The following is a 22,915-nucleotide window of genomic DNA, read 5'->3' on the forward strand; positions in this document are numbered from 1 at the left end:
CTCAACTGTTATCCCTTTCTCTTTCCCTGGAGTCTCAGAAATTAAAATAAAGATCTGAGACTTTAAATTACCATTCAAGTGCATTGCCTTTCCATTGGATTGTAGAAGAAAATGGGGTAAAACATGTCATTAATGAGAGAGGGGAGCACTGACTGTGTGATTAAGTTTTCTTTTGGTTGAGAAACTTCACAGTAATGAAGAAACCGTCTTCAGGAGGTAATGTACAGTTTCCCCCAGATCTCTCAGCTTTACCTCTGTAACAGCTTTGAAGTTAAACTACACTGAGTGAACAAAGGCCTGTTTTGAATATCATATTTCCCTTTCCTCTCATGTTAATCCCAGGAGGCTTGTAGGTAAGGTCTGTGTAGTGGTGGAATATACCTGAGCAGAGTAAAATCCAAACGAAAGAAACTGTTTCATGAGCTGCATAAAGAAGAAATAATAAAATACAGTGTGACTCAGATCAAGACATGAACCACTGGAGAGAGTTCTGATGCTGAAAAGATCACTCTTCCTGCTTTACTCCTTGCTTGTCTTGTGTTGTGTCTTTGTTGGGGCATTTCAGAACAATGCAGGAAGGTATTCTGGATTCAGTCAGTCCATAGATGTTCCAGAGCTATTGGCTAGGATGATATTCTGGCTTGCACCACTCACTTACTTAACTGTTGGGCTTCTTGTTCTGCTTGTGACTGTTGCTCTTAGGGTACAGGAAACCAGAGTTGTATCTAGAAGGCAGCTCTACTCCTTGGACATTGCTGCATGTTATTGTAATGCTGGGTATCTGAGCTGCCAATGATCCATAGCAAGACTCTCCTTTCCTTTGTCCAATACTGTTCAGGCTCTCACCTTCCTAAAGGATGCAGAGATTTAAAAGAAATGGAAAGCACAAACATCTACAAGATCACATTGCATCATCTGTGAAAAAGTGGCATATATTTAGATAAGCACTTTTGTGGTCTACTTTGAAGAAAGACCAGGCTAATGACAGCCCGTTCAGCTATGAACAAAAGTGCTGTGAATATGCTTAGTGAACCTGTTTAGGTTCTCTGGGCAAGAGGTAATGTAAAATGTGATGGTAACAGTGGGGATAGATTGAAGGGGTAAGCAAACTCTATAATGAGGTGAAAACAGGAATTGAGGAAAAGATTAATTAGCAATTTTTGACAATAAGCAATTTTAGCTGTCACTTGTACAGGACCAAAAAATCAGATAGGATGAGACTAACAATAGCTCTTAAGGATCACTGCTAACAATGAAGAGATAATTTGAGATAGTTGTATTACATTGGGGTTAATACTGCAGAGATAAAACTGCCTTGTTTTCACCTGTCAGCTCTTTGCTCTTATTTCTCCATCTGTCAAGAATTAAGGCAAGTTGACTCATTTGTGAGAGATGTCCATTTTTTTTACACGTGTGTCTAGCTGTGTTACATGGAAGAAGAAACAGACACTAGAACAACATGTTACTGAATAGGTGACATGGCATGTTTCAAAAACTGACCTTGATTTCCTCCAGGTTGCACATTTTAGATGTTTTCTGCAACCCAAAACAGAGAACATTAAATAGTTAACAACATCACTTCATACAGCAATACTTGCCCCAGGACCATGGCTGTCTCAGAGGTACAGCCATCAGAATGACTATCTCAGCTTAGTGTGTATATTATTCATAGGAAGGGGGCACAAAATTAATGCTTCCACTAAGGAAATCACAGACTTATTAATTCAAGAAAATATTCAGGTTCCTTCAAGAAGCTGGACTTAAGGAGAATCCTGTAGTAGGTGTGTTTTCCTTTTGCTAAGTTTCAGCAATGATCTACCTTTTGTAGTCATGTTTTCTGCATTCTTCTGGGAGTGTTGTGTGATATTTGCATCTCAAAAAATAAATTATTTTGTGCTCAGAGACCGTCATTAGTTTTTGTTCCCTCAGTTACTTAGATGCACACCAAATATTAAAATAATGGTTCTTACAGTAGGTGTAGCCATTCTGACATTCAGTTCCACCATCAATATGTCATCAGCATCTACTGATGTCTGAAAAATGAACATGGATAAGAAAGACATAAATGGCATATAGGTAAGTCTCAATAGTTTACATATGCACAATATGCACAAAATATAGGGAAAAAAAGAGGATAGCAGAAAACTGACTGAAAAGTAGTGGTACACTAAAATAGCCTTTTCTTTTATTTTTCTAGTTATTACTGTAAGTGCTCATTTGGTAGCAAATGGTGAGACAACAGGAAGATTGGCCAAGTAATTTGGATAGTGAAAGGCATATCTTACTAAATGGACATTTAAAAGCAAACACAAGCCAACACACCACTCAGATGCTGAGTTTTCTAAAGCAGCACCAGAAATACAACAAAGACAGATGAATAATGAACCAGGGTGGGAATAAAAAGCTGAGGACCTTTTACAGCCTCTAAATCGTTGCTCATTGTGTTAACTCACAGGTTATCAGCATCTTCTTGGCAGGAACCTTCATGATTAATTATGGTACAATATGCAGATTTGTTAACTTGCCAGTTGTCAGAGAATTTAGGTATTACGAATGCAGTGTATTACCTTCTCACAGATCCCAGAATCCTGGCTCTTCAGTTCGGGTTTGGCTCTTATGTCACCAGTTGGAATTGTGTCTTTACCCATTTCATAGGGAATCTGTCTTCTGGCAAGGCTGGAGACTTGCAAGTCTGGAGTACTTGTTTCAGTACAGGCCTAAAATTAATACAGCAAAAACAATCACTCTAGGTTCCTTAGACTTTCATCCAATTTGCCCCATGAGAGTCAGTTTTACCTAGATAGAAACTGTAAAAGAGACAGACATTGTATAAAAGATATTTCACAAAAGTTCTGCCATATATGACTTCATAAAATGTTTGCTTATAAGAAGTGCAAAACTGTCAAGTCTGTCATGTCTAAAATTTGGCTTGGGTGGAAGCAGAAATAAATAGAAGGAAATATCTCAGGACTGCAGAATCAATTCTCTAGAAACATTTTGTTTTATGAAAGATCCCTGGTTTTTATAAACTTTGTTCCAATTAATGGGAAAACAAAAAAATAAAAGAACAAAAGCCCCAGCCTACCAGTATCTCCTAGAAGTCAAAACTTCTATTCCTTTTCCTCACTTTGTCAGCCTTTTCACTACAATGATCAAGATTACAGAATTCCAGAGGTCAGAACAAAACAATGAAACAGTTAATGGGATTGACGAGCAGCTCATGGCATGCCAGTCTATTTTCTGTTGGACTTTACCTTAATATGGGGGAACATAACACTGTAAGATACTTTCCTCAACTTTTTCATTCCACGAGAGTTTTTTTATAAGCAATCTGTGTGCTTTGGATGTAGCTTCCATCAAATGGGAGCAAAGCAATACTCAAAGCAATTATTGATACTTTCAATATTTGATACTTTTAAGTATTGATACTTTGATAAACTTTCCCCAGGGAAGGAAAAAAAATAAGAGGTGTAGAAAAACATGAACTCTGATGGAACTGAATAAATTGGCATAAGGAGTATGTTACTACTGAGAGAGAATCCCAATTGGTGATGCTAGACCAGAATTTTAATATATAACAGATTGATTGCTCTAAGGAGAATAAGGATCACTTCTTTCTGTGTAACTGTGGGGAAGGATAAAAGGGACACAGAAGAAGGGGAAAGAAAAACTAATTTGATTTGGAACAGTGACAATCTAGATTGTATTTTCAGAAGCAGCTTTCTCACTGTTAGGGAAGCAGTGATGAAGATGAGTCTACACACTGAAGTCTTTCCAGACTGAAATATCTTCATGGAAGATTTTTTAGAAGAGCTTAGCAAAATATCCAGGAAGACAATCTAAATATATGTTTTCCTGCTGGAGCACAAGAGGTTGGGCTAAACTATTTCTTAGATCCCAACATTTTAAAAAACGTGTACTATGCTTTCCATTCCATGTGTAGAGTGTATTAGCACTCTCAGTCCCATTTGATTGATTTTCAAAATGGAAGCAACTTTTTTTTCTGAGCATCTGTTCTGGAGATTGGATGCTTCTTGTCTCAAAGACTTAACTGGAAATTGTTTCTTTTGGATTTTCCCAGATACAGAATATCTTTGCATCCACAGGATTACAAAAAAAAAAATTGCATAAAGATAATTTATCAGCTTTCAGTTTGATGATCAGCCTTGACATAAAACACATGGCAGCATATGTACTGCCTTTTTGCCTTGTGAGTATATGTCTAGAAATCTTAGAGCTTAATTGAGACACATATGGTGCAAAAAAAACCCCAATCAGTGAGCATTGAAGCAGTTTTGTTTGCTCAAACTTGAGCCCTTCTCTCTGCTTTGTACTTCAGCTAAACTGATATTACTTCCTGATAAATTAGAGTATTCTATGGCCAATCAAATAGGGAAACATATATTGTCAGAAAATCTCAGGTCTGTCATTGTTCCAAACAAGATTCAGATTTACTAGAGGCTATAGAAGATTCCATGCCAATTGCTTGGAATTTTTTACTTTGGAGAATTTTTATTCTGCACTCCATTATTTTATTTTGAGTATTAAGAGTTGCTTTCCTAAGCAAAATGAATTGTTTGTGTGGTTCCCCTTCCCCAGCACTGAGAGTAGTACAAGAACACGCAGTCTTACCAAAGGAGTCGGTTGTTTTTTTAAGAATCAGGGTTCACAGTGTAAGAGATGCATCATAAAAATGTGACTTTTCTATTAGCCAGTTTTAAAATCTTCCACCTGAACGGTGGCCACTAGCCAGAAGAATTTCATTTTGATTGGACCGAGAAGTCAAAAGAATAGGGAGTGCAAAGAAATTGGAAATAACTGTCAGAATTCAGCAATTATCTGGATTAGATACAATCATTATCTTTACTGTGAAAAAGAATTGCAATGAACTATTGAATGTGGTTTATTACTTAGTAAAGTAACTGTGGGTTGCAGGAGAGAGCCTGGGATGCCAAATATTTGCCCTGTTCTCAGCTGCTGTGCAGAACATTTGGTTTCACTTACAGTGGCAGCAGCAAGCTGTTGAGGTCTTCTGTGAGAAAGATTCTGTAATGGTTTTACTGATTTGTCTAAGTGTGATGACTAATATGTTTCCAAATACACCACACTTTCAGAGAGCATTATCTGTTTCATTACAACCTTGCTTTCACCAGAGAACTACCCAGTGATGAGCAGTTTGTTTTGTGTGTGTCCAGACTGCAAACCTGTGGTCAGACAGTGCAGCCTGGAAGTGTGGTCAGGCTTTAAAGGCTGCTCTGACTCCAAGCTTCCCTTACTTTCTAAAATTCCTGTTGTTCCATCTTTCTGCTCTTCCTTCAGTGTCACCAGCCATCAAGCAAACAGTGACCTACATTCTTATACACCTCATCCTTCTGTCTTTTATTTCACTTTGCCCCTCCACTTTCTCTGGAGCTCCTGTAATGAGCGCTGTGATGCATTTCATCCGGAGAATCTACCGCTTGGAACGGCTCCACGTGAAAATGAATTACTTTGCAATTAAAAAGGGGTGTATGGGAAGCGTCTCCCTTACTGATTCACTGTCAGAGAGAGAAGACAGTCTCCTTCTTCCTTTCTGCAGCCCACTTGTCTCAGAAGACTGGCTGGTTACGGTGGCTCGTCTGGAGGAGTAATAACTGCTGGAAGACCGTGAGTCTCTGGGAGAAACCCTCAGTAGGGACCCAAGGCAAGGAACATGTGTTGCAATGGCTCTTCTAATGGATAAGAGGTAGAACCAGTCAGATTTTTTTCTGTTAGCACAAACATTCAGTCAAAAATCATAAACAATGCATTTATTCAGAGAGATGAACTAATGCTGGATGGACTGGAAAATTACTGGGTATAGAAAGAGTTTTCCACATATCAGATATCTCATCTACAATCACAGTGCAAGACCACTTATTCACAGTGTTCTGCAGAACTCAAATTTATTGCTTGGCAAGGATAAGGGCATTAAAATATAACTCTTGGAACTGAAGGAAGCTGTTAAAATAATGTTTTATCTGCTTTCAGCTTAATCAGGGCAGAAATAAAATTCTGTCCCTTTAAACTGAACCTCACAGAAGTCCCACATAATTAATTATTTTAATCTTCCCCTAAGCAGCTATTCTAGCCTCCTCTTACACATCTGTTTGCTGGCTATCTCTAGAGTTGTACAAAACGTGTACTTATATTACAGTATTACTTTGCTCATATGCAACGTGAGGAAACTCCTGCCCAGCTTTCCTCTTCCTGTCTGCCTCTCTCCTGAAGATAGTTAAAAAATTTATGGTGCTTTCCTTTGAGGTGGAGAGGCTTCCATCTTTCATCATGTAATAGGTAAATACAGATCAGTATCCATAAACATCTCTAAATTCCCATCTGTGTAGTAATTTGTTCCAAGTACAAATTCCACTGATGTATACATGGCATTGAGAAGTTTTCTTGTGGAGGGAAAGGCTGTCCTATAAGTTAAAATGAGCAGGTGAGGGAGAGTTTGAGTGCTAGTCCTAAAAGTGACAAAGTTACTCTCAGATTTATAGTTTATAAGGTTTAGTTTATAAGACCGAACTTACCTGTATTTGGGGTGAGTGATGGCATAAATGATGGGGTTATGGATGACAGAAGCTTTGGCAATCACAGCTGGTATGGAGTTCATGAAGGGTGTTAGGGCATGGGAATACCTAGAGTAATGCAAATACATTATATATTTAGTGTAGAGTTCTGTATGGTCTGTGCAGATATACACTGGCAAGACAATGCTTTATTAGTACTACACAGAGAGTAAAAGGGGAGTTCTGTCCCTAAACAGTGAGAGAGCAAATTTTACATCCTTTGTCTATAAAGATCAACATCAGTCTAATTGCATTTCTGAGAAATATGATTTTCTTGGGGCTTCTCTTGCAGCACGTCACTACTATGACTCAGGTGGTAATTCCCATGTTGTTTAGCCTAAGGACAGTGTCAGCCTTCAAGAAGTGAATGTGCATTCCTCAGGGTATCCAGCTGTTCCAAACTCAGCAGATACACTTCCTGGGTAATATGTCACTAAAGAGGTGTGAAGAATGAGGCATTATAGGGAAAGATAACTGATGAATCTACTTCTATTCATTTTTTTTTCCTCATAATGACCTGAAAAGTGAAGGGGAAGTATTTTTCTGAACCAAACAGTGAAGGGAAAGTATTTTCACGTGTCTTATGTTACACTCATCTGTTACTGTGACCATGCATATATGCAGGTGATGTGACTGAAGGATAAAAGAATTGTTGTCTATCTGCCATGCTGCTGTCAGCCAGTTAATTTCTGAACACAGCTTGAAGTAGTCCACAAGTCTTGGCCAGAAGAAAGTCAGTAGAACAGCTCAGACCAAAGTAAGAGTAACACTTCAGAGGCAGTTTCTACCAGGTAAATCCTCCATAGACCTTAGAGGCTTTGAAGGCCTCTTCCTGCATTGTAGAGTGAACTCTAAGTGAAGAATATGTTGTTGCTCTGTCAGGTGAGTTGTCTTTAGTCCCAGGCTATAGACACAGACTCTTTATCAGTCTCCCAGATGTAGCATGTAGTGATTTTATCCGTCTGTTGTAATAAGAGTTCCCAGGAGGCGTTGGTCTATCAATCTCTGAAAAATCCCAGAAGGATTGCCTGAAAGGCATAGTTCAGAAATGGAAAAAAAGCTGAATGAAGCAATATTGCTCCCCAGATATCTTCATGAGCAAAATTTGCAAATGCTCGTTTGTGACATACTGAAGAATTACAAAATTGTCCGTTTGTTCAGATTTTTGTGAGTGTGAGACATGGAGCAGAAGTCAAGTTCAGCAGGCACTTGATCCTCCTAAGGCAGATTTGATTCTCCTAAGGTAGATGCTGAATCAGGACAGCCTGACAGTTCTGTGTAGCTAAAATGGTTAGCTGAAAGCATCTCCTGATTTATTTTTTCTTTAGATCTCTTAGAGTACTGCAAGGTAGCTGTGCTGCATTTCTGTCTCCTTGCCCTTCCTCAGTGTCTGACTGCTCACATATCACCAGTGGGAGATATCCAGTACCTAAGTCCCCCTTTGACAGGAAATGGGACACATCCTAAGGATTTGCATTTCCAGGTGAGGAACTTGGTTTCCTTCATGGAGAAAATGTTTGCTGCTGCTTGGAATTACCCTTCTGGATATAAAGGGAGAGAATCCTCTTCTCTCAGTACTTCTTCGTCTTAAGCCTATGATTTTAAGAAGATTTTAGAAGTGCTATGTTTAGGAAACTGCCTTCCTAAGCTATTTTAGTCAATTTTAGGAAAAGCTATGTTTTATTTCTGAGTTGAAAAATACAGAGAGAAGTGTTTGGTACTGGCATAGGAATCTTCCACTTGAGGTTTTGCAGGTGACAAGCCTTCCTGAAGCAGATAGTCACACATTTTGCAGAGGCTGAACTGAAGCACAGGTAAATTCACATGTTAATGTGGGAGAAATAACCACCTAGAGCCAAGGCATCTGGACTCCCAGTCCATTACCTGTGCCTGGTTTGTACCAGCTATAGTCTGGTGTGAAGCTCTGTGCAGATACTGTTTTAATACTATCATGCTTCTGTTGAAATTGCTGTATAAAATGCTGACAATTAAATAGATGAAGAACGTGCTTTGATGATTTATATTTAGGATCTTTTATATCCAGCATCAAAAAGCTCCCAATGCAAGTAATGTACTAATTTTGAACTTGCTCATACATGTAAGGAATTTCAGCAGTTTGTTGTAACATGACAAAATGAAAAGACTTTTGTAAGTAAAAGAAGTGGAAAAAGAAAAGAGAATAAACCCCTGGGTGGGTCTTTTTGGGGCCCTTTATTTAGCACTTTGGTGCTAAATAAAGTTCAGATAATTCAAATATCCTAGCATAGAGAATCTGCATTCAGAAGTCTTCAGCATGGTGGTTTATGTTGCCAACAATAACATTAATAACATTTCTATTTTATTTCTCTCTCTCTTTTTTTTTTACTTTTCTTAAAGTCAAACTAAGAAAAAAATCACGGTTAGCATGTGCCCTGTTTGTTAAATATTACTCCTAAATGTGTGAATCTTTTGGATACACTTCAGACATTAAACTTGACGAGTAGCTTTGACTTTCATCTGTCTTTTACAATTTCATAGCTTTTGCTTTCACTGAATATTCCTTTGCTGATATGTTCATAATTACCCAGCAAAAGCTACCAGAGCAACAACAGAGTATGGTGACCAGGAAATGACAAAAAGCAAGATGACAATCAGTGCAATTTTGGCCATCTTCCACTCATTTTTCATCCTCTTATACTGTTTCTGGAACTCTTTATTTCCATGTTTGCTTCCAAATGTCTGAACAGACCTAGAGGAAATAAACATACAACAGCAAAAAAACAAAAGTAGGGAATTGAGCAAATAGCTTTATAAAGTGGGGCAGCAATTACTCTTCTGCTACTTTAGTCTAAGATTCCTGCACTTTTAATGCTTGCTAATGTATGTGACTGGTCCTTCACAATCCAATGCAACTTTTGTTGCACTTATCAGTGACAAAATTCAAATGTGCTTCAGTGAAGAAAATAGTCCTGTACCAGTAGAATTTCCACATAAAACAGGTATTCAAGACAGTTGAATAACACTATGTTAAAGACAGTTAGAGGAGTCTTTGCTTGCCTGGGTCTGATTTTCTCCCTGGCTGTCACTTTGTACTAAGTGAGCAGACACGCTGGTACAGACAGGACAGATTCCTGCAGGTTACACACACAGTGCCAGGCTGGCCTTGGTTTTTACTGCTATAGTTTTTTTTTCAGAGACCAGTGATTAAATGTTTTATCTCCTTGTCACCCTTTGTCAAACATGGAATTTGTAGTTCAATTCCATCTATTTTTCTGTGGAACAGTTATTGATACACTGTCATTAGGTGTCTCTGATGTCCCTTTTGTACTTCTTATGCTTGGTTAATTTCTGTACCCTTTTCCATGTCATTAGACAATATACTGAACAGCTCTGGCTTAAATTCAGGAATGGCACTTCTAAGGATCATGCTTCTTACCATGTTGACTATTGACAGAATTCTTGTCTGGTTGCCTGTCCCAGTTGTGCATACAAAATAAAAGTGAAAAACTTCCCAATTTTCTTCTGTTCTTTCTTTTTTTTTGTTAGTTTTAAGAAAATAAACAGTCACACAGAAGGATAGAAATTTGAGACTGTTGGCTACTTACTTGTTGGCCTTCTTGATAGCCTCAAATATAAAGACATAGCTGTATATGATGGCAATCAAAGGAATGAAGAAGACAAAGCAGAAAAGCAGCATCGTGTAGGCACGGACTGATGGGGTGAAAGTCATGTAGTCCCAGGAACAGGAGGTCAGCAGCCCCTCAGGAACATATGCACCTAGAAGGAAGGACAGGAGAAGGCATAAATCCTGAAGTCATTCTTATTCTGAGTGCAGAAATTAGAGAAAGATACTCAGAATAACATAGGATTTAGTGCTATTCTCTGAAAGTCAAAAAGAATTTAAAAGGATAAACAATTCTTCATACAAAGCACCTCTCTATTTCTTTTACTCTGTTTGTCCTATTGTATTCATGTTTAGCAGTCTAAGGCTTCCAAAAACTAAACAATTTTGCTTCAGTTCTTGAATATTGTTTCAAGCTTATCATAGTCAAAGAGCATCTCTCCAAATACTTACTGGGTCTTGCACCAGACCTGTATTTGTTTTTCAGTATCTCCATTTCCTGTCCTCCCAAGGAGTTAAACCAATTGCTATGGCTACCATTTTTTTAAGCTCGTGCAGGTAAGAGAAATTTACTGGGCAGAGGAGAAAGATTTATTGTGTAGATCAAATTAATTTTGTCATGGAGGAAAGCTGAGTACAAGTAAAAAAAAAAATCATACATATCTAATGTTCTGAGTGAAATAAAATGCAATCTATTTGAAAGAACTCTGTCAAACTCTTCAGTAAATAAGTTGATAATAGCAATGTCTTTTTACCTTTGAATTTTAATTTTCACTGTTTACACTGATATTTTCTGTTCAACTCTTAAAAGTATTGCACCAGATGTTCTCAAATGCATCTAATTACAGTGTGAGAGTTCATACTGTGGACACTATTAGCATCTAATTAAAAGATAACAACACCCTTCAAGCAATTATTCCACCTTCTCCAATTAAGAATCAAGAATCTATGACTATATTGTCATCTTGTTGTTCTAACAGCTCCTCACTCAACTAAAGGCTGTTCTGCCAATATTGCAGTTTGCCTGCTTCAACATGCTTCATGTTTATGGGGCACCAGGATGACAACAATATGACAATAACAAAATTCTGCTGAAATTCTGCTCAGTAACTGAGTTGGTTGCAGCATCCTTTAGTAAAGTCAAACACGTCTGTGTTCTCACCTCAGCTGAGCAGACACATTCTCTTGTGGAATTAGGGAGCATAATAATGGGCTGGGGGTTTGACTGATGAGTTCATTGTAACTTACTGACTGAAAGTGGTGACTCACAGGAGATAAATTAATGGTAGTGAGGCAGATTCAAATGAGGAAGAATAACAGAAACTCTCTTTGTTACACGTTGCAAGGATCAAGGTGCCCTACGAGTGTTCCAATTTGCAGGTGTAAAATTCACATTTACAAAAGCATTTTAGTTATTACTAAATGCCATCCTTATTGGAAGCCTTAGTGACAACACCAATCACTGAATGGAGAATGTGGACAACACCCAGTGAAATTTGTCCCTCTGGAACACAGTCTAGACTTACTAAAGATGTACTTGCACAAAATGCTCAGACTGTATTCCTCCTTATTGTGAATAAAGAAAATTAGATTGACTACTGTCTTACACAGCACCTTTGAGGATGAAAAAAGTCTTCAGAAATAACACAGATACATTTATTTCACTTTTATATTGTTGAATTTGGTTCAATAGAAGTAGGCATGGGATAATAGGCAGGCACATTCTTCATAAATTTTGGTCGTGAATTTATCTGCTGTTCTTTATGTGCTTAAGAGAAAGTGCCATTGTCATATAATATTCTGTAATACACACTGGATTTTTTTCTTTTGATTAGAGATCTTCAGTTTCAACATGTATTTCATCAGGGTTTTTTTCAAGTTGATTTATTCAAGACTAATATGCAAACCATTAATTCAACCCACTCCTGTACCTGTAACTGGTCTTTAATCCAATGCTATGAGGGCAAAAAAGTTTTATTCCATTTCACTTACTCCATCCAAAGAAGGGTGGGAGACTCCAAGCCAAAGAGTACAGCCAGACTCCTACCAGGATTATTAGGGCCTTCTTCTTAGATGTCACTCCAACAGAAGCCAGAGGTTTCGTGATGACAAAATATCTGTCCAAGGCAATCACCATCAAAGTGATCATAGATGTAATGCCAAAGAGAGCTCCACAGAAGGCATACAGCTCACAGCCTTTCAATGAAGATGACAGAAGTAGCAGTGAAATTAATCTGCCCATGCTAATTAATTTCTGGGAGAGTTCAAGTCTGTGTCTCTTATGAACTAATGTCTCCTGGAATTTGTAAAGCAATGAAACTTCAGTTTTCCTGCAGTTATAATGCTGTTTCAAAGCTGCTGTCTGTCTTACTAATTACATTATCCATGGAGATAAACTTCAAAGATTTTGTTTGCTTCAATTGCTGGAGACAGTGATACTTAACATATTTTCAGTCATTGATTTCTGATGTTTCTAGTGGGATCATTTCTGCTGTCAATTAATGTCTTGCTTAAATCCAGTTTTACTGCAGCTCCCATAGAAACAGCTGTTTGGCTTAACAGTGGGTTTTAGTTACTTTGGTATCATGGAACAATTCATGTCTCAAGGTCAGCATAACTGAAGTAAATATGCAGAGTATGAATATATTAATGAGTAATTTTTCTGAAGTAAATATTCAGACTATGAATATATTAATGAGTGAATTTAATTGCTCAAACAACCTAATGATTAAAAGCAGTGGTTTGGGTTGGGGTTTTATTTTAACATGTATGCAAATGAACACTTAATGGAATTAAAAAAATACATTTTTGGTCATCAGAGATCAAAATAGCAACTTTACTTCCCTGACTTCTAAGAAGCAATAATCTCTGTCAGTAGCTGTTCAAGAGGCAAAGACTAATCTTCCTCTTAGAACAGTTATATAGGAAGAATGAAAGCACCTTCATTCCACATTTTATTACTACTCAGGAAGTGTTCAGTTAATATTTCTGTTGTGAAAACTCACATTTTCCAGCCTTTCTTGCCTCACTTTGCCAAGTGCAAGGCCCAGAGCAGGTTATTTAGAAGAGCTTTAAAGCTGGTGTGCTGAGGGGCGTTGCTTCTTGATCACAGGACAAAGTAACTGGGGCCTGAGATGACTGGGGAAGAATGTGTTGTGCCTCACATTGCCAATGCTGCCTTTGGATCTGTCTTGTGTAATTTTGCTCTCCTGGTGGGAATGTATTTATTGCACACAGACAAAAAAGTTCAAAGGAATATTTATGTCAACATTGAGACAATGTTGATAAATGTTCTCAACATTGCAAGAGTACCTGAGGATAAGGAAATAGATGAACTGCCACTATGGTAAGAACATAAATAGTGATATCTTAGAAAGAACATATACCAACCTTTCTCACCAAAAATCCAGCGTTTGTGGAGGCTGTTGGTGAAAAAAACTGGAGACTGTGTGATGGACATCAGGAGGTCACTAATAGCCAGGTTGATGATGAGCATGTTGGCTGGAGTCCGAAGGCTCCTAGTCCTAAAAAGAGCAGAAGAGATGTTGCTAAACACTCCTGCACTGTTAATTGTGCTGCTACTCCTTCCTGTGAGCCTTGGCAGCTTCACAAATACCAAGGAATGCTACACAGTAAGCTAGAGCATAGTGCTTCTCATTTCCCTCAGGAGAGAACACAAGCAAGGCTCAGTTTTACACCCTTATACTCCTGTGCACTTTAAAGGATTGTTCTCATAACCAGCTCAGTGATGGGGATAAATCATATTGTTCTTTAGATATTCTAACCCAGTGCACTGCATGTCCACGATTAACAGGAAATTAAAGTCGATGTACAGTATGGATTTCTGGATCTGGGTCGTGTTAAGCAGGAGAAGGGAGTGCATTTTCCACTGCTGATAAGATCAACAGTGACTTCCAAATACAGGGATTAAGCAAACTCACTATGTACCATATAAAGCATTTGTTTAACATTAGTTCTTCTCTATGACACTCATTTCACTGGCCTGAACACTGACTTTAAAGAGAGCAATAGCCAGCCTTCAGTGCATCCTGCCTGTGTATGTTATTCTTAGTATTATAGTGCAGTGTTTTAAAGAGTACACATAAAACTCAATGGAGAGTTTCTCACTCTGGGGCTCAGTGTAACTTTAGCTCCTTTCTCAAATTTTCAGTCTTAGACACAACTGGAAATGGCCTGAATAAATGATGGTTCTTTGCACTAGTCCAGAATCAATCTCTAGAACTACTGTCCCCTACCTGTCAATTTAGGAGCAAGGAGATATTATTGGTAGGTGCTTATGGGCTGTGTGTATTTGTTCCATAGTCTGCAAAATTACAGAACATATTTCTGTTTCAGGCAGTAACAGAAACAGTAATGGCTGTTTTACTGTTTGCCATTACTTGAGACTGCTTTGTAAGCACCTCAAGTGTTCTCTGAATTTCTGATGTACTTGTTACTTTGCTATCAGTATCCCTTTCTGTTTTCATAACACCTTCAAGTGAAGACAAGCTGTGTCCTCCAGTGGAACTGCAACTGCTGGGACTGGATTTCCCGTATGGGATCAGCAAAGAGCTCAGCCAGCACACGTCCTTCATCCTCACATATCTGACCTGCATGCCAGCCCTTTCCTGTTCTTAAGGCCATTGTCATTCACACTTAAGTGTTGGTATCTACTTTGAATGCACATGCCAAAACCTAACATTTAATGCACCCCATAAATACAGACTTGAGACCCAGACTATTTTCCTCCACACTCCAGTGATGTGAGTTAACCCAGGCAAATTATCATGTAATTGCTGTTATTTTGTTTTATTACTTAGTGTCTAAAGACCAATCACACAGTAGAAGCTCACCAGCCTGGACATGATGCCAATGCTCTGCCTCAGTGTGACAAAGCAGACACAGGTGGACATGGTAGACATATCACATTGTTGTCAGAGAACAAATTTCCCTCAGGTATAAGAGCAGGAATGTGGCTTTAGTTAAAAGGAAATAAGCCAAGTGTTAGAAAATGTGAAAAAATGGGGCATGGCCACTAAGGAACAGAGGGGAAAAGAAACTGAGCAGCTAAAAGCAGGAAGAAGGACACATCAAAAATAGAGATTTGTGGGTCACAGGGGTGCAAAACAGCCCATCAGTCCAGTGCAGACACAGTTCAGGCAGTAGAAAAAAAATGAACGTTTCTGCTTTGGCTGCTTTTCTACTTCTTGGCACATCTGGGTGATTCTGGGGAGTTTTGCTAACCATTTTGCTATGGCTATGGGTATTGGGAGGAAGTCAGAGGGAAATGGCAGGTTTACCACCTCTTTTCCCACAGCCATGTCTCTTGGTGCATTTTACCATGCCTGCATAGCAGTCTGATAGTATGCCTGCACTGTGTTTGCAGAGCACAAGGTACGGTTAACATTCTTATATTTGAATATTTAAAAAGACATTCAAAAGACAGATACCTGCAGAAAGCATAGAAGACCAGGAAATTACCCAGAGTTCCTGTGATCCCCACTATAAGAATGACTATTCCAATCGTATAATGGGCATGGTCTGGGACATCCACTGTAGGAAAGGCATCAGGAACATCTTGCACTGTCGTCTTCTATGGAGCAAACAAGAGGTCATAGGTATATTGCCAGACTTCAGAATAAGCTGGCATGTGCTTCTCTGGAAGAGGAAACGGTCCAGAATGCAAAAAGACAGCAAGCAAAAAAAGTCAGAATAAGCTAATGGCTTTCAAACTACATTTACTGTTGATAAACCTCAGGGGATAAATATGCCATTAACAGTGCAAAAGGCGTTTTATATGTTTGCTGTTTATTCAGAATTTTGGTGCAGAAAAGCAACCTGTTCCCTCCCAAAAGAAAGATAAGGATATAGAGGAGGAAAAAAAGAGACAGGAAGGGACCCGTTTCATGGCATTTGACATCAAGGAATGCAGAATTTAACAAGTAAGCTTTCTATAGTTTTCATTTCAGGAAAGTTTCTATACCTGTGAAGTGTGATTTCTGTTGTCCTATGACATCACTGGGTAGACTCTAACTAAGTAGAAATGATCTATGGAGAAACAGGTGTTCACCCTTTTAGCAGTATGGCTATTCCATTTCTCCCACTGAATAACATTGAATTGCAAGCTGCCCTCAAGAGCTGATTACCAAAAGCCTGACAGTGATAAACAAGAGTCTTTTGGAAACTAAATTAAGGATCAGGAAAACTAAAACACAAACCCTGTATACCTTATGCCTGGTTTCCACACCAGTTCTGGTTTTGCTCTGCACTGAATAAAAAGTATTTTGCTGTCTGTGAAGTATTTCATAAAGCACTTTGATCAAAGCATCTGTGTCTTAATCAATTAATAACTCAGAGCAAAATTCTGTAGCCAAGTCTGAAGACTACAGTATTTTAAATAATTTTAAAAACATTTTTTTCCTTAAGTATGAGGAGTCACAAAAACATTTTAGGCCAAGACTGAAGCAATGAAGCAAACTATAAGGCTGCACCCAAGAAGCAGGATGACCTGATAGAAACTGAAGAGAAGAATTGCTGTCCAAACTATTCCTGTTCTGCCGCCTTTTGACATAAGGTCAGGTGAGGAGACTTAAACACTCACCTCTGTGCAGCTGCCAGTGTCCTAAACACCTTTTGGCATCAGCTCCAACCAGCTAATCGAGTCATGAAAAATACCAGGTCACATCCTCATTCATCTGCAACTTCTTCACAGCCAGGCTTTTCTCATCAAGGGTGGCCACTCACTCTGCTCTAGCTTAACCCTGCAAGCTGCAGCCATGGCACTCCTCAGCTGCTGAGCTTCCAGGATCACACCAGGGGTGTGAAAAGACCAGGAAATACTTCAAATCTTTTGTAGCCTACCTCCTGTGAATACTGTCAACTTGGCTGTGGCCTGGGACCCAGGACAGGGGAATTGCCTCACCAAGGTCTGTGCCTGTACCAAACTTCAGTAGTGCTGGAGGCTGGATATGTTCTTTCCCATCATAGATACTGGCAGTGGGGGTACAGCTGTCATGTGCAGTCATTCCTTTCTAGGAAAAGGAAGGTTGCTAGCAGGAAAGGAGGAAAGTGCACAGAGGTTGATATGAAGCTCTACCTTTTATGCTACAGCTGTGTGGTAGTTGGCATTCACTGTTAGAGTGCAAGTCATAAATGCCTTTGACAGAACCCCAGCTGTCAAAGGAAATGGGTATTTGTAGACAGTAGAGGTGGACATAACTTCTGGATACATCTGTGAGGTTGGGCTGAGGTTATCAGAGGCAGTGTGTATTTAAAATCAGTGTGCCAATAGCAAGAGGTGACCCCCAGGAGTGTCTGGAATTCTGGAAGAGATTGTCTTTGCTTTGTGTGCTGAAGGTCTGCCCGCAGCAATCCTCAACAACTGGAGTGCACTCCTTGGGTTCCTACATTAGCAGCAATGAAATGCTGGACAGATACTCTGATCTTAGAGAGAGAAAACATAGCTCTGGCTGTTATGGTAACTGGAGAAGAATGTTAAGGTTAATACACTAACTGGATGACAGTATCGTGGCATTTATTGCTCAGGTTCCTGCAGCAAAGTGTAAGTTGGTATCACATCACCAACATGAATGGGCACCCTGCCTAGGTGGAAATTGCTGTGCTCAACACACTGCCAGTAAACTAACAGAAATAATCCCATACTAATAGCAAGTGGATAGGGAGAGTCTGAGATAAAACTGTTTTAAGTAAATGAGGTCAGGTGTTCTTTGGTTTGGGTTGGTTTAATTTCTCCTTAGTCTTGTGGCTAGAAAATTGTTAAACTGCTGTTCTACAGAGGGTTAATTATGATTATTAATGGAATGGAAATTCCTGATGTTTTTTCCCTGTAGCTACCCATTTAATCAGAACTGGATCAATGTAATAGAAATGAAGCAACTAAAGGAGATTGTTTTGGCTACAAAAACCAGATTAGAATGGCTTTAATTTGAATTAAATTTTTGGGGGACTAGGGACAAGAAAAACTTAAAAGACAAATATAAATACACAGAGAAATCACAAGAGAGGCAAGGTTACTTAAGGGAAAGTAGAAGACTGAAGTGACATTCACAAGTGAAACAAGTTCAGAGTCAATAAAAATGTCAAGTGTGGGAAAAATAAAGGAGTAATATTTATACTGGAGCAGTTAAAGAACATAAATTATACTACATATAAGGGCAAAAAAAAAAGAGATCTGTGGCAGAAAGGAATAAATTAGCATTTTAGCGTGGACTTCTTTAGGACTTGTACCCTCTGGTACCCTCTGGTACAAGTCCTAAAGAGAATACAACTCTGGCTGTTCTCTAAGAGATAAAAATCAATTGTTAAAAAAATGAATTTCACTGTTTATATTGGAAATACAGGTCTGATTCTATGACTGTCAGTCAAAGAAGGTTACTAGTTGACCAAGAAGGCATTAGATCAGGCTTAAGGACTACAAATTCATCACTAAATTGCATACATACATTTCCTTACTACAAGATAAAAACGTGTCCCTGTCTCAAGTTCAGCTCTGTAACTTCTATTGGAATTGCATGTCAAAAGAAAGGATGGGAGAAAAAGATAATGCTTGAGAAAATCAGGTCAGCAGGATAATCAAGAAATCAGTTAATTCCCAAAGCTTTTCTCTGCTCAGTTTCTCCAGGGCATTAGCCTTGTTTGTTCTGTCTTCTGTGTCCTCCCACAGCGCTTGGTTGGAAGGGAAGAATAAAAATCCCGCTGTTGCAACCTGTATTGTTGCACTTGTCCTGTGAGAATACTCTGAGCTACTGTTTCAGTTGCAGTGATAATGCCTTGTTTTTCTGCTCAGCCTTCTTCCTATAAACACCTCATGATGCAGGGATTGGTACTGAGACCAGCACTGTTCAACAGCTTTGTCAGTGACAGGGACAGGGGGATCAGCACCCCAACAGGTGTGCTGGTGACACCAGGTTGTGTGCTGGGGTTGACACGCTGGAGGGAAGGGATGCCATCCAGAGGGACCTGGACAGGCTTGGGAGGGGAGCTGTGAAACCTCATGGAGTTCAACAAGGCCAAGACAAGGTTCTAAATGTGGGTCAGGACAATCCCAAGCACAAATACAGGCTGGGCAGAGAGTGGATTGAGTGCAGCCCTTGGGAGAAGGACTTGGGGGTGTTCATAGAAACACAGAATGGTTTAGGTTGGAAGGGACCTTAAAGAATATCCAGTTCCAACCTCCCTGCCATGGGCAGGGACACCTTCCACTAGACCAGGTTGCTCAGAGCCCCATCCAGCCTGGCCTTGAACACTTCCAGGGATGGGACATTCACAGCTTTTCTGGGCAACCTGTCCCAGTGCCTCACATCCTCATAGTAAGGAATTTCTTTCCAATATCTAATTTAAACCTTCAATTTTAAGCCATTTCCCCTTGTCCTAATACTGTGTCCTTGTAAAAATTCCCTCTTGTAGACCCCCTTTAGGTACTGAAAGACTACTAAGGTCTCCTCAAAGCCTTCTCTTCCACAGGCCCAACAAACCCAACTCTCTCAACCTTTAGCAGGTTAGAAGTAGGTTTTATAATTTTGTTTGGGTGCGTATGAAAACAGGCCTTTTGCTACAGCTGTGTAAGAACTGTGGGTTTTAATCTTTGAAAGACGTGTCATTTATTATTTATTTAGACTATAGTTTTGCAGAATCAATAAATAATTTTACTCTGGTTAACCAATTCAGATGAGCATTCCTGACAAAACATTATCCTGCCTTTAGCCATGACTGGGCTTCGTAGAGATGTGAAACATGCAGAATGAACAGTGACGTGGGAATTTTATTTTAAATAGTCTTAGTAATTGGTTTGTATCCTCAAACAGGGTTATTAACCCTTTGAAAGGATAATCTTAGTGTAGAATATTTTTATCCTCCATATATAGTTGTAATCCATTGCTAAATCCTGCCCTATCATTTGCCTCAATAGATGCAGTGTCAGGAAGTCACAAAGTTGCTCTACATTCATGTGTTTCCTTCCAGCAGGTTTAAGAGTGTCCGTGTGGAAACACTAGAGTGGAGGGAAACAGGTTTAAGGCAGTTTGCCCTCTTAAAGTGCTCACTGTTTTCCCTAAAGGAATGTTTGTCTACTGCCTACAACAAGACAGCTAAAACAGAACTGTGTTTTCAGTTGTCTTTCAGTAAACTTGACTGAGGCTTATAAACTTGAGATGCTTTTCAGGAGTTTGAAGAGAAATGAATGTGTTACAGATAGATATGTCTAAATCCTCGCTGTTCTGGCCTTGCCTGTGGAGGCTGCAGCACAATATGGAACCTCATTATTCTCTATTTATGGCCAGCTGCCACAGCTGCTTACTGTGGGAGGCAGAATTCTTCCTAGAGGGACAATCTGAGGAGCCAGCCTCCTTCTTTAGGAAGAGAGCAGAGCACAGGCCCTCCTGCTAAGGCTTAGTGCAAGCAGAGAAAGGGTAAAAATTAATCAGCCACAGGGCAGATTCATTAGGGCATGTAGGGCAGAACTTGTATTTCACCATGAAGTTTGTCAAGACAATTCCAAAGCCAGGAACAGAAAAGACTACGACAAGGACATTTTTCAGCTACTTCTGCCTGAACATGGCAGATGGATTGTATCTAATTTGGTGTAAAACAAGACAAGGAAAGGGAAAAGGAAAAGGAAATAGTGACTGTTATGCTGTGGGTTTTATGAATTCATCTGACTCACCAATGTAGGCATTGGTTTTTGCAGAATTAATGTTTGAATGGAATAGAGCCCAGCTCCAAAACACGTGCAAGTTTTGGCAGTCTGACATTGACTCTGGCAATATAACAGGTTCCTTTGTTGGTAATTTTCTTACAAATACAGGTAGGGAAGCTGCTTATTTACACAGTATGACTTATCCAACCAATGTGTTAGGCCTTTTACATTACAACAAACTATATAGTTTAGAAAAATTATCAGATCAGAAACACTACCATTTCCCGGGGTTTCTTGTGTGGTGTTTGTATTGCCTACCTACAAGAGGCCTCAAACAGCTGAGAGCACTCATTTTTCTTTACAGGCCCTCGCTCTGATTTCTGAACTTGCCTCTGTAGGCACTTGCTGTGTGCTGACAGGCAGCACAGCCAGGAGTGTAATCCCACCTCAATTAGGGTTTCAGCAGGGTGACGCTGACTGCTAAGCCCTCTCCCCAGTTGGCAGCAGGGCTTTCCATGGATGACGTTTGTCTCGTTGAGCAATTTGGATAGTAGATTTTGTATCCTATCTTCCAGATTTAATCTCAGCCACAAGCAGCGCATTCTGCTTTCAGTCCTGAAACTCTCTTAAACCAGTGTTATGTGTCAAATGAAACCACAAAAGTTTGGAAATACAGGCACTTGACCTAGGGAGGGGAAACAGACAGCTAATTAAATCTTTCAGCAGATTAAGTCAAAGATCAATTTTTAATTTTCCAGTGTAAATCACTCCATCCCCAGAATCCTTTTCCATTTTGCCATGCTCTCTCCAGTCTCTTTTTTCTCTCCCTGCTATGTTCTGGTATCCTCTTTCTTGTGTTATCCATCTAATTTAGTGTATAAGTGCCTTGGCTCTGGACACTTCTCTGTTAATTTTTCTGTAATACACTTCACACATCCAGGTTTTATTAAGATTAGATTTTAAAAACTTTGAAAATTAGGTTGGGTCACATTTTTATTATATACTTTTAAACAGACTTTTGTATAGACAGCAGGTGAACAAAACTTTGTAGTTCTGATAGCATACTGAGAGACAAAGGCAGAGGACCTCTGAACTCCTTTGGTTCAGGCTTGTGGGGTCAGATGGAGAATATTTTTAGCAAACCCAAAAGATTCCATTCTGAAGTGTCATCACAACAGATTCTCACCTGCCCACTTCCAAGGAAGTTTTCTTTCTCTTCAGTATTTAAAAACTGAGAAAGATCTGTGATAGGACTTACTTGGGAAAAAATTCTGAAAAACTTTCCTGGGTAACTGCACATAACAGCTCTTTTAACATTGACATAAGCACTCCACTGCACTTACATACAGATTATTACAGAAATTATAGGGATTTCCATCCTGGATAATAACACAAGCGAGCATTGTGTTTGAGCTGCTAAACAGCTGTTCAATGTACAAGAACGTTTCAACAGTTTGCAACATATTGGATGCACTGTGCCATCAGCCATTCCTTTCTGCCTTCTACCCGTGTAACTGCTGAAAAACACTGCTTGTGCAGTCCTTTCTGCATTAAATAAATAGTTTAAGGAATAAAAAGAGGATTTAAAAGTTTTCATTATGTTGTGCATTATGGCATTACAGCATTAAATGTGTACATGCTCCTTAAATGTCCACTTACAGTCCTATAAATGGCAGCCTTGCCAGAGATCTATATGCTACAGCTTTTAGTGACAGAAAACACTTACTGTTGGGGCTCTAAGAGGCAGATCCATGAGTGTGTAGGCATTGGCTTCCGAGTCATTCCAAGCTTTGAAGGCCTCCACAGTTTTGGTGCTGTTGGCTTCCTCAGAGGGACAAGAGATCCCCCTCTGGATGGGCTGATTATTTAGGTGAACAAAATCTAAGCAAAAACCAAGAAAGAAGAGCTGTCCTCTGAATTCAAGTCAGCCAGTTTACCTCTGTGTGTGTGTGTGTGTGCAAAGCAGGTTGTTAGATTCTTGGGAACAGTGTGAGATCCAGTGCAGAGTTTCTCACTAGAGCTTCAGGTTGCTTCGGTCCATCCCCAGCTTAGCAAAGGGAGCAGCAGCGG

At 39.4% G+C, this 22,915-nt stretch overlaps 1 protein-coding gene across 1 annotated transcript; it reads right to left on the reverse strand.

The window, feature by feature from the left end:
* Positions 1–475: 475 nt before the first annotated feature.
* On the reverse strand, positions 476–22,708 carry OPN4 (opsin 4). Its single transcript, XM_018081572.3, has 12 exons — positions 22,572–22,708; positions 15,642–15,784; positions 13,582–13,715; positions 12,184–12,387; positions 10,175–10,346; positions 9,154–9,318; positions 6,552–6,659; positions 5,531–5,711; positions 2,568–2,717; positions 1,971–2,033; positions 1,497–1,536; positions 476–846 (listed from the first exon to the last, which is right to left on the reverse strand). Exons 1-12 carry the CDS (start codon positions 22,596–22,598, stop codon positions 659–661), a joined length of 1,575 nt encoding a protein of 524 aa, XP_017937061.2. The 5' UTR covers positions 22,599–22,708; the 3' UTR covers positions 476–658.
* Between the last annotated feature and the right edge of the window lie 207 nt (positions 22,709–22,915).

Source organism: Manacus vitellinus, unplaced genomic scaffold (assembly GCF_001715985.3).
Source record: "Manacus vitellinus isolate BGI_N305 unplaced genomic scaffold, ASM171598v3 scaffold_54_pilon, whole genome shotgun sequence".
Taxonomy (NCBI): Eukaryota; Metazoa; Chordata; class Aves; order Passeriformes; family Pipridae; genus Manacus; species Manacus vitellinus.

Coding starts and splice junctions, on each gene's coding strand:
- OPN4 (XM_018081572.3), bottom strand. CDS start 22,598: ATGGATCTGCCTCTTAGAGCCCCAACA. Junction 5,712..6,551: donor ATCACTCACCCCAAATACAG/GTAAGTTCGGTC, acceptor CTTATCCATTAG/AAGAGCCATTGCAACACATG. Junction 2,718..5,530: donor CTCTCTCTGACAGTGAATCA/GTAAGGGAGACG, acceptor TATTAATTTTAG/GCCTGTACTGAAACAAGTAC.